Source organism: Dermacentor andersoni, chromosome 11 (assembly GCF_023375885.2).
Source record: "Dermacentor andersoni chromosome 11, qqDerAnde1_hic_scaffold, whole genome shotgun sequence".
NCBI classification, from domain to species: domain Eukaryota; kingdom Metazoa; phylum Arthropoda; class Arachnida; order Ixodida; family Ixodidae; genus Dermacentor; species Dermacentor andersoni.
The window spans coordinates 69,847,972-69,862,891 of NC_092824.1; the positions used below are offsets into that span (position 1 = coordinate 69,847,972).

The 14,920-nt window shown below is 50.9% G+C and overlaps 1 protein-coding gene across 2 annotated transcripts in view; it reads left to right on the forward strand.

Moving 5' to 3' along the window:
- The first annotated feature begins 652 nt into the window (after positions 1-652).
- LOC126518094 (RING finger protein 11-like) overlaps positions 653-14,920 on the forward strand; it is a 32,000-nt gene continuing 17,732 nt past the window's right edge. Inside the window, exon 1 of one of the 2 annotated variants that reach the window (XM_050167950.3) lies at positions 653-1,502. In XM_050167950.3, the coding sequence (XP_050023907.1) occupies positions 1,392-1,502 (111 nt within the window). In that variant the 5' untranslated portion in view covers positions 653-1,391. Of the gene's footprint in view, positions 1,503-12,821; positions 12,905-14,920 lie in introns of those variants that run through there. The other variant, XM_055064416.2, reaches the window with a different exon arrangement.

Consider the following 14,920-nt stretch of genomic DNA (forward strand, 5'->3'; position numbering starts at 1 on the left):
ATTGGTGGAGACGCCCTTTTGTGGCGGGATTCTGTAAGCGGTGCTCGATTGATCTCGTTTCGGGATGAACTGAGCTACTGGCTGAGCCCTGTTGATGTTTCCAAACGCCGGGCGCTGAGCTGCGAGACCCGTTTGAGCAGTGGGAGCAGCCCGAGGATGTGGCGCATTGGACCTCCACGATGGAAGTGGAGGGCGGTGTTGATAAACAGGTTGTTGTGACTGCTGCTGCTGCTGCTCAAATTTTGGCTTCGGCTTCTTCAGTATACCTGGCATAGGCCCACTTGATGCCGTATGAGCTCCTCGGCCCCTAGTTGGTGGAGCTGTAGCTCGAGCTGGTGCCTGATAAGGGGCACGGAACGGCGGCTGCTGGCTGTGAGCCGAGCGTGCCATCGGCGACGGCCTGCCTCCGTACGGCAGCGTTGTTTGTCGCAAGGGTGGCTGCCTGCCTCTGAATTCTCTGAAATTTGTCCTCTGCATGGTCTCCAGATGACAGTGCTCTAAAATCAAGGGACATGTGTAAATTGCTGTCGTCGACAGCTGCTGCCCAACACTTCGCCACTGCTTTTCGGTAACCTGTCGTCTGCTACGTGAAGTTACGCACGACCGAAAATGTTCGATCCCTTTATTTCAATTAAGTTTTGAACGGGTGTATTTTATTTAAAGACTAATTTGTCATTTTCACAGTATATTTTAGAAAGTATTTGTCTTTGCGGGAGTCCGAAAATTTGAACGTTTGTTACTGCTGCTTCCGCTGCGAGGCGCAGCGGTCGTGGTCCGTCGCGAGTTCGCGCAGTGATCGTCGGTCATGTTTACTGTTATTTTTCGCTGCTGACCGTAGACGCATCGGCCGATGACTTTTTCGTGCTTTGCTCGCTGATCGACAGCGCGTAGATATGTGTTCCTCGGTGACGCCTGCGCCAGCTCCGGCGAACCGACACAAAAGGCGACGCGCCGTCTGGGCGATTCGATGAGTGTTGTGACAAACAAAGGCGACCCGACGAGCAGGAGGACTTCCAAAGGAGCGAGAGTGTAATCAGCGTATCAGTCGTACCGAGCGTCTAAGCTCAGGCAGGCGCCGTCAAAATTCTTTTCCCACGTCCTGCGATGAGTCTTCGGACCCTTTCCAGGCAGAGGGGAGTGCCAAATTAGCCCGGAAACCGCCGAGTTTCCTGCCAGTCCGACGAGCGTAAACGCGACGGACGACGTCGTCGGGCATGTCACGTCTCAACGTTAGGCCTACTGCCACCAGACGCGCTGACGACTTGGACGGCCGCCGCGGTGCGTTGTCCGTTCCCGGATTATCATGGTTTTTCCGAGAGCCGTCGGCCCTCGCCGTTGCCAGCTGCTGATGTTCTGAAGCAACACGCTCAACCACCGCACATCGGCCAGCCATGGGAAATTGCCTCAAGTCGATGTCGTCCGATGACATCTCGCTGCTGAGGGATAACCAAGGCACAAGGGACTCGTCAGCTGATCAGCTCGGACCCCCGCCGCCTTACCAGGTGCGTGCTTTCTGTCGCGTGCGCTGCGCATCTGGCCTCGCTTGAAGTCGAAGTCTGCAAAGTTTAATTGCGTTGTTCCTTTCCTGGTACTTGGCTTTTAATTCGTAATAATGGGCGCAAGCTTTTGTCTAGCGTCTGCGCAGGTATCGCGTATCTCCTGCCTCGTCTGGACCAGTTACGTTTCGCTTGGAACTGGTTGTCGAGTCATCCGCCGTCACGGGCTCCTGCTCGCTTTGTTCGGGCCTGTTTTTGTTTTACTTCTCGCGACCGCTGCTCTGCTTCCTATTCATGATCGCCCCGTGTACGATTGTCATCGCTCGAGCGAGGTCGTGTGTATAAAACACGATAGCGCCGCACTGTCTCGCCACTGTCAGGTTCGTCGTTTAGACGATGGTCAGGCTGGCCACGGGTTTGCTAGCCATGCAGTGCGTCGTTTCAGAAAGCCATGGTTAAAATAGAGGCACGCCGCTTCTTTTAATATCGTAACGAAACGAAACGAAAGTACTGCACGTTCTTGCTGTTTAGCAGAACATGTTTTTGAGCAGCGATCAACAAACGCTGAACCAATGGGCAGCGCGGGGATTTCGACGGTTTATTTCTTTGGTTAATCCCGTCATAGCCTCTCTCTCTCTCCTCTCTCTTTGACGTCGCTCGTTCACTGGAGAGGGAAGCAAACCACAAAAGCCTAGTTCCAAACATTCGCTCTCAGCATACGACATTGCGCTCGTTTAGTTAGCCTAATTTCTTATCTTTGTTCTGCCTTATCTCTCCACGTCTGCTTGGCTGAGTGTTCTGCGTTTTCCTTTTTTTTGTGTGTGTGGCTGGTAGTTGATTGTGTTATCTTTCTGTAGTAGCTTAGCTGTGGTCGTTATGCAACCAGAAAGCCCGGACAGCTGGAAAGCTTGTGGGAGGGGTGGGAGGGGAGGGTGTTTTTGATGGAGGCTATCGCGGGAGAAAAGAAAAGAAGGAAGAAAAAGAATAATTAGCTGCTCCCATCGAGCAGCTGCTGCGATTCCCGCATTTTTTGCACGCTACGCGCAGACGGCGGCGATGAGTCACGGAAGAAGAGTATACGCCGTTGCTGGGGTGGTTGCCGAAAGAGCAGCGCGGTCGGGACGCGTTTCTAATTATGCGATTGTTGCTGCCCGACATTTTTTTTTTTTTTTTCCCTCGATTCTGCCAGCAGACGGAGACAGTCGGTCTTTCTGGAGTCTCGGTATAGTGAGTTAGTGAGGATAAGACCCTGCGTGTTGATAGGGGCGTGAGCAGAAGACGCGAAGCAAATATTCAGTGCGTTGCCGATAACAGCTGCAGCTTCCCTCAAGTTACGCATGCAGGATCAAGGCAGGATAATGTCTGCGCGCATGCGCAGTAGCGGGCAGACGCCAAACGTTAACGATGCGCTAAAAACTGCTCTAATGCGGACACGCTCAAACAGTGAGCGAAGAATTAGTGTGTGATAGGATTCAAAAAGCGTTAAAGGATTTGTGCGGTGATAAACGTTATCGGTAAGCTTCAAGGGGTCGTAGTCATCATCACTATCTGAGACCAAGTGCTTCTTAGTTGTAGTGTGTCGCTGCACGATTATTTAGCCTTGTCCTGACGATGCTTTTTTGTTTTTATGTTTTCTACTCATCTCGCTCCCGTATTGCGTTACGTATGACTACTTACGAGAGCTTATTGTTTGTATTGCGGATGTGTGCGATACTGATGTTGCCTGGTGGTGGCCCCCCTGGCCTCGTCAAGCTGTATGTTTACAGCTTTCTTGCCAGGGTGGCCTTCAACACTGTACTTTGTACATGTTGTAAATAAACTTGACAGTCAATTGCGTGACATCAGCTTGTTATCTTTCTACTTTGAAACGTGCACTGATTGTGACGTAAAGCAGCCCAACCGGGCCATCGAACGAGGCGTAGAGTTAATATAGTTAACTCTGTGGGAACGAGGAGCGTTCGTTAGCATAGACGACAGGCTGGCTGCCTCTGGCTCCGCCACGTTCCGATAACGCTGTTGTCAAAGTCCGCTAGGAACCGGTCGTATCGAAGCCCTCCCTGTCTGCGGTGTCGCTAAGCGCATTAAAAAAAAAAAAAAATCAGTGAGCTTCGTCGCCCATACCGCCGATATGACAAGACGGCAATAATAATAAAAAAAGAAATAACGAACTTGTTCTTTTGATTCCGTTGTTCGAATACCCTTTCTCCAGTTCTGGAGAAGGACGCGACCGCCGTCCAAGTCGGCACATACGGCGATAGCCTTCTATTTCGAGACGCCACCGTGTACGCCTGTTGCTTTCTGTTCCGCCCTTTTTTTTTTCTTTTTTTGACCTAACGCGTGAGCCTTCTATGTGCTACACGCTTGCACAGCCGGCGCAGGCCACGAAAACAAGCCCCGAGGAAAACACGGTTGTAAAAACGATACACGATCCGCCATTGGCGGCACCCGTATCGCGTGCTTTTTTTAGCAAGCTGCCCAAGCTGCGAACGTTTGTCGAACGCTCGTGTATAGACAGTTCACGTGCTTTGCACTGTGTTCCAGTAGTTTTTTTTAATGATAACCGCGCTTTAAACGCCATGTAGCGCTGTAGCCTCACCTTATGTTGATTCCTCTCTCTCTCTCTCTCTCCTTTTCTGGAACGTGAGCGGGCACCGTCTACGTTGTTGCTTTTTTTTTTAGTTTTGAAGTTTGTTTATTTTCGGACAATCATCAGGGTGTTCAGGGAGCGACTCGCATCGTAAAAAGATAGCGCTATCAGAGGCACCAGCTGCAAAGACGAAATATTTGTGACAAGAGTGAGTCGTCTCCGTCTTGTCAACGGAACTTTCCAGCCGTGTCGAGTGGCGCTGCGTAGTTCGAGGTCGCGGGTTCGATCCCGACCGCGGCGGCAGCAACATTTCGGTGCGGGCGGGATGGAACAAAAATTTAAAAAAAGAGGAACACGCTCGTGCACTCAGATTTAGGTGTACACGTTAAAGAAACCCGGACGGTCAAGATATTAACCCCGAGTCTGGCACGCGCTTCGGCGTGCCGCGTAAGTAATGTCGTCATTATTTCGCGCGTAACACCCGAGAATTCATTTAGCCGCGTTTTGCTTTGTGCACTACAAAGCGATTTAATTGTGTAAGAGCATCGCACGGCCCCAGCGCGTAATGCGAGGTCGTTGGTTTCGCATCGCGCCTGCGGTCAGCTGTTTCGTCCACTTTCGTTGCCCCTTGTCTTTAACTTGTACGTTTCAGTTAAGATAAACGAGCGATTCTCCCCTGCGATTTCCTTCTTGCGATTGTCCGTCGACTTCGAAAGTGGTTGTGGCGGTGAATGAAAGGGGGCACTAAATAGAAAAAAAAATAATAATAATGAACTGTATTAGTAAATTACCATTCCATAGATTACTCCCACAAAATCACTCTTACCTTTAGGAAACGCTTACAATAGGTCGGAAATAGGCCTGGCGTTCTGAGAAGGGAGTTGCGAACGTTCGCAAGATGGCCCGCTGAATAAACGAAATGTGACTCGGTAGTGCGTTTGGTGGGGCAAGTCGGTTCGTATTGAAGAATTTCGGACCTCTGGCCACTCGGCGCGTCAGAGGAGGGGACAAGGAGAGAGAAAAGTGGTTCTTGAAGGGATAAGGAAAGGTTGACGCTGTCAACCTTTCGTGAGCTGCGTGATGTACAACAATGATGCATCCCCTTCCTCCGTGGCTGCAAGCCTGGTCCACATCTCTTCCTTTTGAACGTATTTCGTGTTTGGATTCGTACTGCACCGGTGTACAGTGAAAGAGAACAACAGCAGGGCCCGTGGTATCGTGTTTAACCGTTTCCTTCGTATATTGGAAAAAAAAAAAATTTTTTCTCTTTAATTTAACGTTATTTATGCACTACGTCGTTCGACTAGCGCGAAACCGCGCACGCCGCTGCTTATCTCCGGGATCGGCCATTCGGCGGACCGGACGGTAAGGAATCGGATATGAGGAATTCTCGGAAAATACGGTACTTGGGAGAATATGCGGTCCCGGCTTTGCGTTTGAAGGTGATCGTACCCATGTTACTTCGCCGAATTAGTAATCAGTCATTGAAATGTTTTTTGGCTGTTGAGCCCGAGGGGGCGCCGGTTCACATGCCTGCTGCGGCGTGCCCGCATTTCGATGTGTGTGAGGGGGGGGGGGGGGGGGTAATGAATGCAAGGACGCCTTTATGTGCTGTTCATTGGGCGCGCGTTAAAAAAGAAACTCCCCGGGTGGTCGAAATTAATGCGTAGTCTCCTCATTGCGGCGTACCTCGCATGTGGTTTTGAGATACGTAAAACCCCAGAATTTTAATTTTTAATTCAAACATTTATTATAGCGCCCGGGGAACAGTTGCGCGGAGCCTTTGTGATTGTGCACTTGGAAAACTAGTACGCAAAACACAATGTACAAGAAAGGCAAGTGTGGCAGACGGCATAATATGAGGTGTGGACGAAGAAACGGGATGAAAAAAGAAAGGGGGGCCAGGAGGTGGACGTGAAAGCGAGTTAATCGTACAACGCGATACGGTGATGTGTACTCGTACACTATACAGGAAGCGAACTCTGATGTTTGTCAGTAAGAATAATGATAATAACTAGAACACCGTGGGGAGGGGGAACTTTCTGTAACACGAGAGCTATGTGACTTTCCACGGTAGGGCAAGACGAGGACACGCATATCGTGTAGACTGATTTTAATGAACGGTGAGCGGACGACCCCTACTCTTCCCCTTGTGACAAACGCGTACGAAATGGCGTAACGTCGCTTGCTGCTTCTGTTTGTTTGTTTGTTCGTTTGCTTGCTTGAGTAATGCGGGAAGTTGTCGCTGCTGGCGGGTCCCTGTACTTGAACTGCGTCGTGGGTTGCGCTAGAAAAGAGGAAAATACAATTGCGAACGCAGCTTCTAGAAATCCGGGAAAGTGAATAGGCAATCCAATGGACAACGTCTCGACCGGAAAGGGACGCAAACGAATTTAAAGGCAGCCATTTATACGCCGACAAAGAAAATGGGAAAAAAGAAAGTCGCCGTCAGTCTTGTCTTTCTTGCACCTAGAGCGAAGCGTACGCGCCTTCGCGCACGGCAGCTAGGCTGCCGGTCACGTGACTTGTTGCTGACGGCAACTCGTACGTGCCCCGAGGTGTTTTCTCTTTCTTTTCTCTTTTTTTTCCTCCTCCGGCTGTCGCATTGTACCTGTCCCCTCTCTTTGTCACCGGCGAAAGGAAGGAGCCGAGAGGTAACACTACTCCCCCCTCCTCTTCCTTCCTGGAAAGTGTACATAGTGCGTATATGGCGCGATCACTCGCGCACGCCTTTTCCTCCTTGTCGGGCCACCCGGAGCTGTATGCATCATGGCCGGCTTGCGAAACGTCCCAAGCATATCGAGGCCGCGGATCATTGGTGGCCGATTGCGTTGCGAACTCTTTTAATAATGAAATGCTTATGGCTCCCGTTCTCGAGGACCTTCAAGTGACCTTATAAGCCAGAAGCCAGAGCCGTTTTCCGGGCGCTCAACCAGTCAAGACCGAATTACATGCGCCAGTTACCTGCCAAACAAGCTACAGAAAATATTACTTCCCGAGTGCTTCTAAATGTTTGTTCACAATATCCCTCAAGCTGTAACTTCTAGTCCCCTGAAGTTTGGTCATTTCCAATAGCGACGTTCAAAGGGCAGATACAGGGCGCTACAGCTGAAACTCGGCGTTCAACGAAGTGATGGCCGCGCTGGAATCATTTCGTTAAATCGGGAAGTTCGGAAAATCGAGAAAGGGATTTTTCGGTCTTTCGAAATCCGAAATTGTAACTTGGCGACACCCGAAAGGTACCGCGGCATTGTATTTGCCGCCAACCCAAGCCTGCGCGTGTAAAAAAAAGCCCGCGGGGGCGGCCCAACTACCGCCGCCCCTAGCGCCATGTGGTACCTAAGAGCGCTAGCGACTGTTGGAGTCCGTTGTTCCGTGCATGGGCGCGGCGTGCAGCCTGGTCAGAATAAAGCTATAACGCCGTGATTGGTGTGCCTAGGTGTTTTAAGGCGATAGCGTTAGAGCGCACGCTCGGAGGAAAGCCCGTCTGCGTCAAAATTAGAGATATGTCGCAGCTTTCTTTCACTCATTTATTTCTGAAAAAAACTTCGTTAAATCGGGTTTAATGCAAGCTAGCTTCGTTAATTCGGGTTGATGGCAACATTGAACCTTATGGGTACTTGCCGGAAAATGGAACTTTCTTCGTTAGATCGGGAACTTCGTAAAATTGGGTTTCGTTAGATCGAGTTTTAACTGTGTACACTCGATTGTCATCTTTTGGCGCTGGGCGCCCCTTTTCAACGCCAGCGGTCCGCGAGTTCCCTGGCGCGCCCGGGCGCCCCGGCAGTATCCAGGCCGGTAGCGTTCGGGGCGCTGCGAATGGTCGTTTGACGGAAACGATATACTTGCTATGAGGTTATGTCTGTGACAGGAAACTATTGCGTCCACATGGACCCTGTCCACAGTTATGTCGTGGGTGTGGCGTGGCGGGGTGTGAACATGCAATGTCTCCGTGGGCGAGTTTGGGGATGAGTGGAGTGTACGAACCGTGTAATTTATTGGGAGAGCCGTGCTGGAGGGCTGGCGTTTTTAGCGATGCCAGTTGAAGGTGGAGTCGCCTTCCAACTATTTGTCACCAGTTGTCAGCGTCATCATCACAATTAACATCACCATCGTAGTCATCACATACCCAGTGGCCCCAGTTGCACATACGTACCTCGTCGCCCCAGTGTCACATGCATACCTAAAATATCGTCAAAATGATCATCGAAGACACATGCGCAGTGGTCCCAGGGGCACATACCTCGTGACACTTATATTTAGACTGCACTAACTGCGGAATAGGACCCGCGATAGAGGCTAGAAACAGACGTCAGAAACAGGATATCCTATGCGGGAAAAGTGGCGGTTACTAGCCAAGGCAGACGTTGTTTTCAAACAAAGATAAATGAGACGAGAAATCAAAGAAACCTTCGATCTCGAACTCGGCAGCGCAATGCGATAGCCACCGAGTGGTAACTCGGTGGCTATGGAAAAAAGAAAATTAAGCAAGCTAAACTGCGATTGCCCTTGTTCCGGTAGCGCGACCGAGCACGCCCTCGATCTGTGACGTCACCGAGATGCGTCGATTGGCGGCGCAGAGCCGCGGCCTGCGCGTGCACCGTTGTTGTTTGGGTCCGACCGGGCGCGTTCGCGTTGTTTGGGTCCGATAGCTCAGCGTGGCGTGTCCGTCCTTTGTTTACCATTGCCGCGACACTGAACGCACGTTTGCGCTGCACTTGCGCACGTACGCCGGCGCTGTTCGGAGATAAGCCCTGTTTTCGCGTGCCTCGGTGCCCTCGACGCCGTCGATGACCGATCAGCAGGGTTGTGCGGTTCGTATAAGGTCACTGGGCGCTGCTGACTTCCCGTCACTCTGTTCATGAGGTGCCGAGAACGAGTGTTTCTTTTAAAAAAGAGAAGCTCATAGAGACATCTTAGTTAATTAGCGTGCTAATTACCTGTTACCCGTCCCTTCTGACCGGGAACGCATTTCTCTCCGTTCACCTCGCGCCTGTGGTGTGTCTGGCCTCGTTCGTCTGGAGTCCTAAAAAAAAAAATATTGCGGCAGAAGCCATCTCAGGACGACGGTCGACCTAAATGCGATTAGCGGGGAGACAGTGTAGCAACACACACCGTATATATTGACGCCGCCGAAACGCTTCATGTATTAAGGCGTGTAGCTGCAGCCTGGCTCCCTCTCCCGCGCTTCCCTCTTAGGGGCGCCTCCACGACCTACTGTATAAGGTGGGCGTCTCGATACCAAGCCAGGCCTTGAGGGTAGCGACACGGTCTCCGCCGGCGCCATATTGGTTCTCATCACCGCGGTGCCGCCTTGGAGCGTGTATACGAAAACCGTCGCGATTTTGGCGAAATTGCCCGCGCTCGGCAGGGAAAAAGTGAGTTGTTGTAAGTCAGAATTTGGTAAAAGCAAGCGTTCGGTTTCCTAATATGTCCGCAAAGAAAGTTTGAAAAACTAAATTAGTTATTTAAGAGGAAGGTTTATTCGGAAATTCCTGTCCAAATAAATACACGGGAATTGAGAAATTGTTTCTCTCGGCAACCACTGAGCCGATTTCGAATAGGTTTGTTGCGCGTAAAAGTAAACTTTTACGTGCAATACATACGCACGCACGCGCACACGCAAGGTCATGCTGACAAACACGAACACACGTTGTCGCACGAACATACACAGAAACACAGCACGTACACATTGTGTATTTCGCACCCACACATATACGCACAGTTACAGACACATGCTCAAACCTTTACGCAAGTACACGCAAACGCACACATGCACGAAGACAAATACGCATGCACGTGCAAGCACACACGCACTGCCTATTTGTACACGCGCGCACATAGCCATGCACGTACGGGCACATACACGCAGTTACGCGCGCGCGCACACACACACACAAAGCTAGTAGAAAACGCGCTGAAGGCCGGAGGCCTTCAGCGCGTTTACAGCTGCATCCAATCGTACAGCTGTATCCAAACAGCAGCGGCCGAAATTGACAGTCCATTAGGTGGACTGTCAACTGAATGCCCGCAGGACGCCCCTCCATCACGCCTGCGAAGACGAAAACACAGACCGTGCACGTGTGCATTCTCTTGTGCTCAGTGACCGCCGAATGACTGGGAGAGTGATAGCAGAAGCTGTCAGTCTACCAGAATTGGACTGAAAACTTGTGAAAGAAAAATGTTTTAGCCAAGGAGGTGCAGTAACTGCTTACTTCTGGGCAGACGTTGCGATGTGCAGAACGTTGACTCGATTGGAAAAACCAGACGACAGCGATGAATTCTTGCAAGAGGTCTTCACCGACGACGGAAATTGGATTTGCGAATACGAAATCGAACTGAAGTCGCAGAGCAAGGGGTGTAAAAAAAATGAAGCGCGGAAGAACAAAGCAAATAGAAAGTCTGCCGTGTTGGTCCTGAACACGCTTACGGTTCGTGGATAAATGTTGACACAGACGAGAAACAACACGGACCGCGCTGACTGCAATGAAAACAGCAAAATGGAGGTACAGAAGCACCGTCGTCTGATCGCAACACTTGGAACGATTGTTACTTTTATATGCGTCAAATCATGTGGTGTGACAAGGTGACAGTCATGATTCTGCACTTCCATTTTGGTGTTTTCATTGCGCCGTACCGTATCAGTGTGCGAATAGTCAATTGGAAGTCAGCGCTGTCCGTGCTGTTCCTTGTCCCTGTTTGCCTGTAGCTTCGCGCTTTAAGCACGGTAAACATGCTCGCAGGGCAAGAGCCACCAGCTAGCCCAAACTTTTACCGTGCTAAGACATGGTGATCGTATTTTCTGGCTGCCATGGAATTGTGTAGCACGTGTTGCGGAATTGTAAGGTCGAGACCTTTCCGCGTGCAGATTCTGCGCGCCTTGTGCTACCAAATTTGTCAGAAAGAGGAACGCATCGCGACAATGCTCTGGACACTCCGCGTTGATATCGCATGAGCTTTTGTCACGCGATTCCATCGCGGTGCTTAAACACCCTCTCTACTTGCTGTATTTAGTCCCATGGAAATTTTTGTATTACAAGGTCTTCTTAGCTGACTTCACGCGGGTTTGGCATATCTGGGTATCTTGTAACCACTTCCAGCAACAACGAAAATAAAGGCCCCTTCGCGCATCCAGAGGGTCGTAACGAGGCGGGAATGGTATCAAAGTGTAGGTCTCAACCAGGCCAGGTGTAGTTAGTCGCGTAGTAGGTAAAATTAATGGTGCAGGCGTGATTAGCGCCACTATAGTCGAAAATTAGCCACACTGTACCATTGTAAAGGGTGCACTGCCGTAAGGATAGACACGTTGAGGCAAAGCTGCCGTACGGCACACTTTTGGGAAATGGAGGGAGTTCGCGCGGACTAAGCTGGGCTCGCGCAAGGCAGCGGTGTCTGGAAGGTGGCTTCGCCGGTGCCCGCAAGAAGCGACGATTAGCCGCAGAGTACGTAAAATTAACGGTACGGGCGTAATTAGTGCCAATAGACGGATCGGCCCACCAGGCATCATGGTCAAAAAAAGAAAAGGTCAACCCATTCTCGATGCTAAGGAAGGCAAGGTCGACGTAATTGGGCGTGTTGCGATGCGAATAAGATACGAAATGAGTAAATAATGACCTTGAGAAAGGAAGTATAGAGAAATATAATCAATATTTAATCATAGAATCGTTTGAACCACCATGTACGTCAGACTGATTTAGCGTCGACTCTTGGTTGACCCGTTTTCATAGCGAAGCTGTAAATGACTAGGATCCCGGCATTTTTCCGTCTCCGTCGACAGACAAGGCAACCAATCACTGACGAAGGCGTGCGCCACTGGGTTCCTTGCATCACCGCCAGATGGAGCTCGCCTCCTCGCGGCAGCGCCGGCCGCGCGGGGGGGAAGAAAAAAAAGAACCGGAAAGCTCGCCTTCGCGCATAGCGCTCGTCGCAAACGTTTCCTGGAAAGATTACGGTTGCAGAAGCTGCAGTTTCCGAGAAGCAGCAACTGTAGCATACGACACAGGGAATTACGTCACTATACTTTCATATGTGAAAGAAGAACCCGCCTAGAAACTGATTTGTGTTGTGATAGCGCTATGGAAAGGCCACGCATAGTTAGGGACTTGCGAAGAGCAGCGTGAAAACGGTGAGCGGTGACGGGAACAGCAACGTCAATGCGCACAACGGCGTCGTGCTCGGGCTGGGAAGGACGCAGCGGTTCCTGCCCAAATCAGGTTAGACAGGACGGCTGAAGAGCAGCGCGAATACGATGAGCGACGAAAGGGACAGCAACGTCAGTATGCACAACGGCGTCGGGCTCAGGCTCGGCAGGACCCAGTTCAAGGCTACGTCACATTGGTCTATCGGATCAGGTGATACCACAGCTTCGCTGGCCAACCACCTTCACAGCGTCGATTGGAGTCCCCCCCCCCCCCCCCTATGCTAACTGATGCTTCTGGGGCGGGATTTCAGGCATTCGACAATTCGAAACTACGTCGCCGCTGAAACGCTTAACAGAACAGGACATAGAAGGGTGCTTCCAGCAATGGAATGAGAGGTGGAACCAGCCCAATGTGGAATATTTTGAAGCTGATCACATCGATGTGTCTAAATGTTTGTGAAATAGCTTTAATTTCTTTCTATTAACATACTGAACGAACTTTTGGGACATACCACGTGTATAGGGAAGACCGTGACCATGGCATTGTCGGCCACCTAGGAGAGTACAGAGAAGGAGGAAGAAGGGCACGTCGGGCGCGAGCATGGCCTAGTTTTTTTACCGCGGCAGCAGCAGCAGGCCGGAGGCGATATGCCACCCAAAAAGAAGAGGCGTTTGTCGTCGGTGAGGCATTTATTCGGAAGGAGCTGTACTTCTCACTGGCCAACGCAGCGCGGCATCAAATTCCGGCCGCGGGGGCCGTATTTCGATGGGGGTGAAATACGGCCCGGCGTGCCCGTTGTGTGAGCCCCTCGCATACGGGCACGCCGTCGTGAGCGCGCCGTGTGTGAGGGGCTCCGGAATAATTTCGACCACCTGGGGCTAATTAGCGTACACCCAATGCACGGTACGCGGGCGTTCTTGCATTTAGCCCCCCATCGAAATACGGCCCCCGCGGCCGGGATCTGATCCCGCGACCTTGCGCTTAGCATCGCAACGCCAAAGCCATTAAGCAACTAAGCAAACAAAGCAACCACGGCGGGTGCTATTTTATTGGCCACGCGTGAACTGTGCTTGTACTTGTGTTGTGCTTGTATACGACTTGTATTTTTATACAAGTTGTATCTTGTACATTTTTAATCAAACTCGTACTGATGAGGTCTCTTACGTACTTCTTTTTCTCTCTCCTCCCCCTCTTTTTCTCTTTCTTTCTTTTATTTATATATAAATTATTATAAATTTATATAGTTATGTAAAAGTTCGGCCACAGTAGCCGTCGTTTGCTGCTGCGTAGTTAAAGGATACAGCGAAGTCCCTCGAGGCCGTTTTTTTTTTTATTGCGAAAGCAATACTACTCGCACTTTCGGCCCATCGGTGGTCGTGGCGCCTCCTTACACAGCTGCGCGTCACGTGACCGTGTGACGTCACGCCAGACCGAGAGACGGGGCCCCAGCTCGCGGCATCGATGGTGGAGGCGAAGCCTTGCGCGCCGCTACTGCGGCGCTACCTGAGAGAGGACGCTCGCTGATGTGACGTCACGCTAGGAGGATAAATGGGGCTACAAGTGGTCGGCGCGCTGCCTTGCGCTATGTCGGATGATGTATAGACCAGAACACGCTAGCCTCGCACCCAGGCTAATCGAACGCATACTCTCGCACCCGGATTGCCCGGTCGACCAGCGCCATTTTGTTCTGGGCTGCCAAAGCGTGTTCGCCGGCGACCAGCAGACATGGCTAGCGCTAGCTCTAGGACTCCGAAGTGCGGGAATGTGCCCGTTCACGCGAATCCAAAGTACAAGAAGTCATCTGGGCATCGTTGCGTCGTGTTTGGATGCCAAAATAACCAGCGGAAAAGGAGCAGGTTGCTTAGCGCTGTTTGCGAAGAGCACAATACACGTAGGGAATCGTGCCGGTGCGGTGTTTTCAGCCTGCACCGATTTCCATCCGCAACGAAGAATGACAAGCTGCGCCACCGGTGGATAGCTGCAGTGAATAGGAAGAACTACCAACCCAGTGAAAATGCACGAGTGAGTATTCGATCTGTGTATATTTTGGTGCCGCGTTCAACTTTGCGCCCTACGAACGTAATATGTGTAACACGCAGGTTTGCTCCGAGCACTTTCTGGACAAGCCCACAGAGCAGAATCCCGCGCCGGTGCTTCGCCTTGGCTATAACAAGAAGGCAAGCCTTTTCGTGTTTTCATTCAGGCAGAGCTCCCGACGGTTAAGCGGAACAGTTGAGTTTGCGGTTAGCGATACTTGCAGCTGCTGCACGGCATGACCATTAAGCGTGAACGACAAGTTGTAAACGATAGTATGTTGCCCTGCTGGTGAGCGTTATTGCTAATGAAAGTAAAGCGAAGTCTGCTCGTCACGTAGCATGCGTCGACAAAAAACGTAAACAAGGACTGCTCGTCGCCGAAGGCGTTCTTGCAGCGCGCCTGTCTTTACGAGCTGGTGTTGCAGGTGTCATTCGTAACGAATTCATTTGAACATCCTGAGCTCTAAACTGCGTGCGGGCTGTTATGCAGGGCAAAGCGCAAAATTTTTCCGCTCATAAGGCGAGGAAAATAAGGTCCTTAATTATTGTTGTATTTTGTAACAAAATTTTGCTCGTTCTCACCAGTTTCTTTTACTGTTTTCTAAGGGAGCGCTAACAATCCGATATGGCCTCGCACAAGCGAAACGGGTCTGATACCAG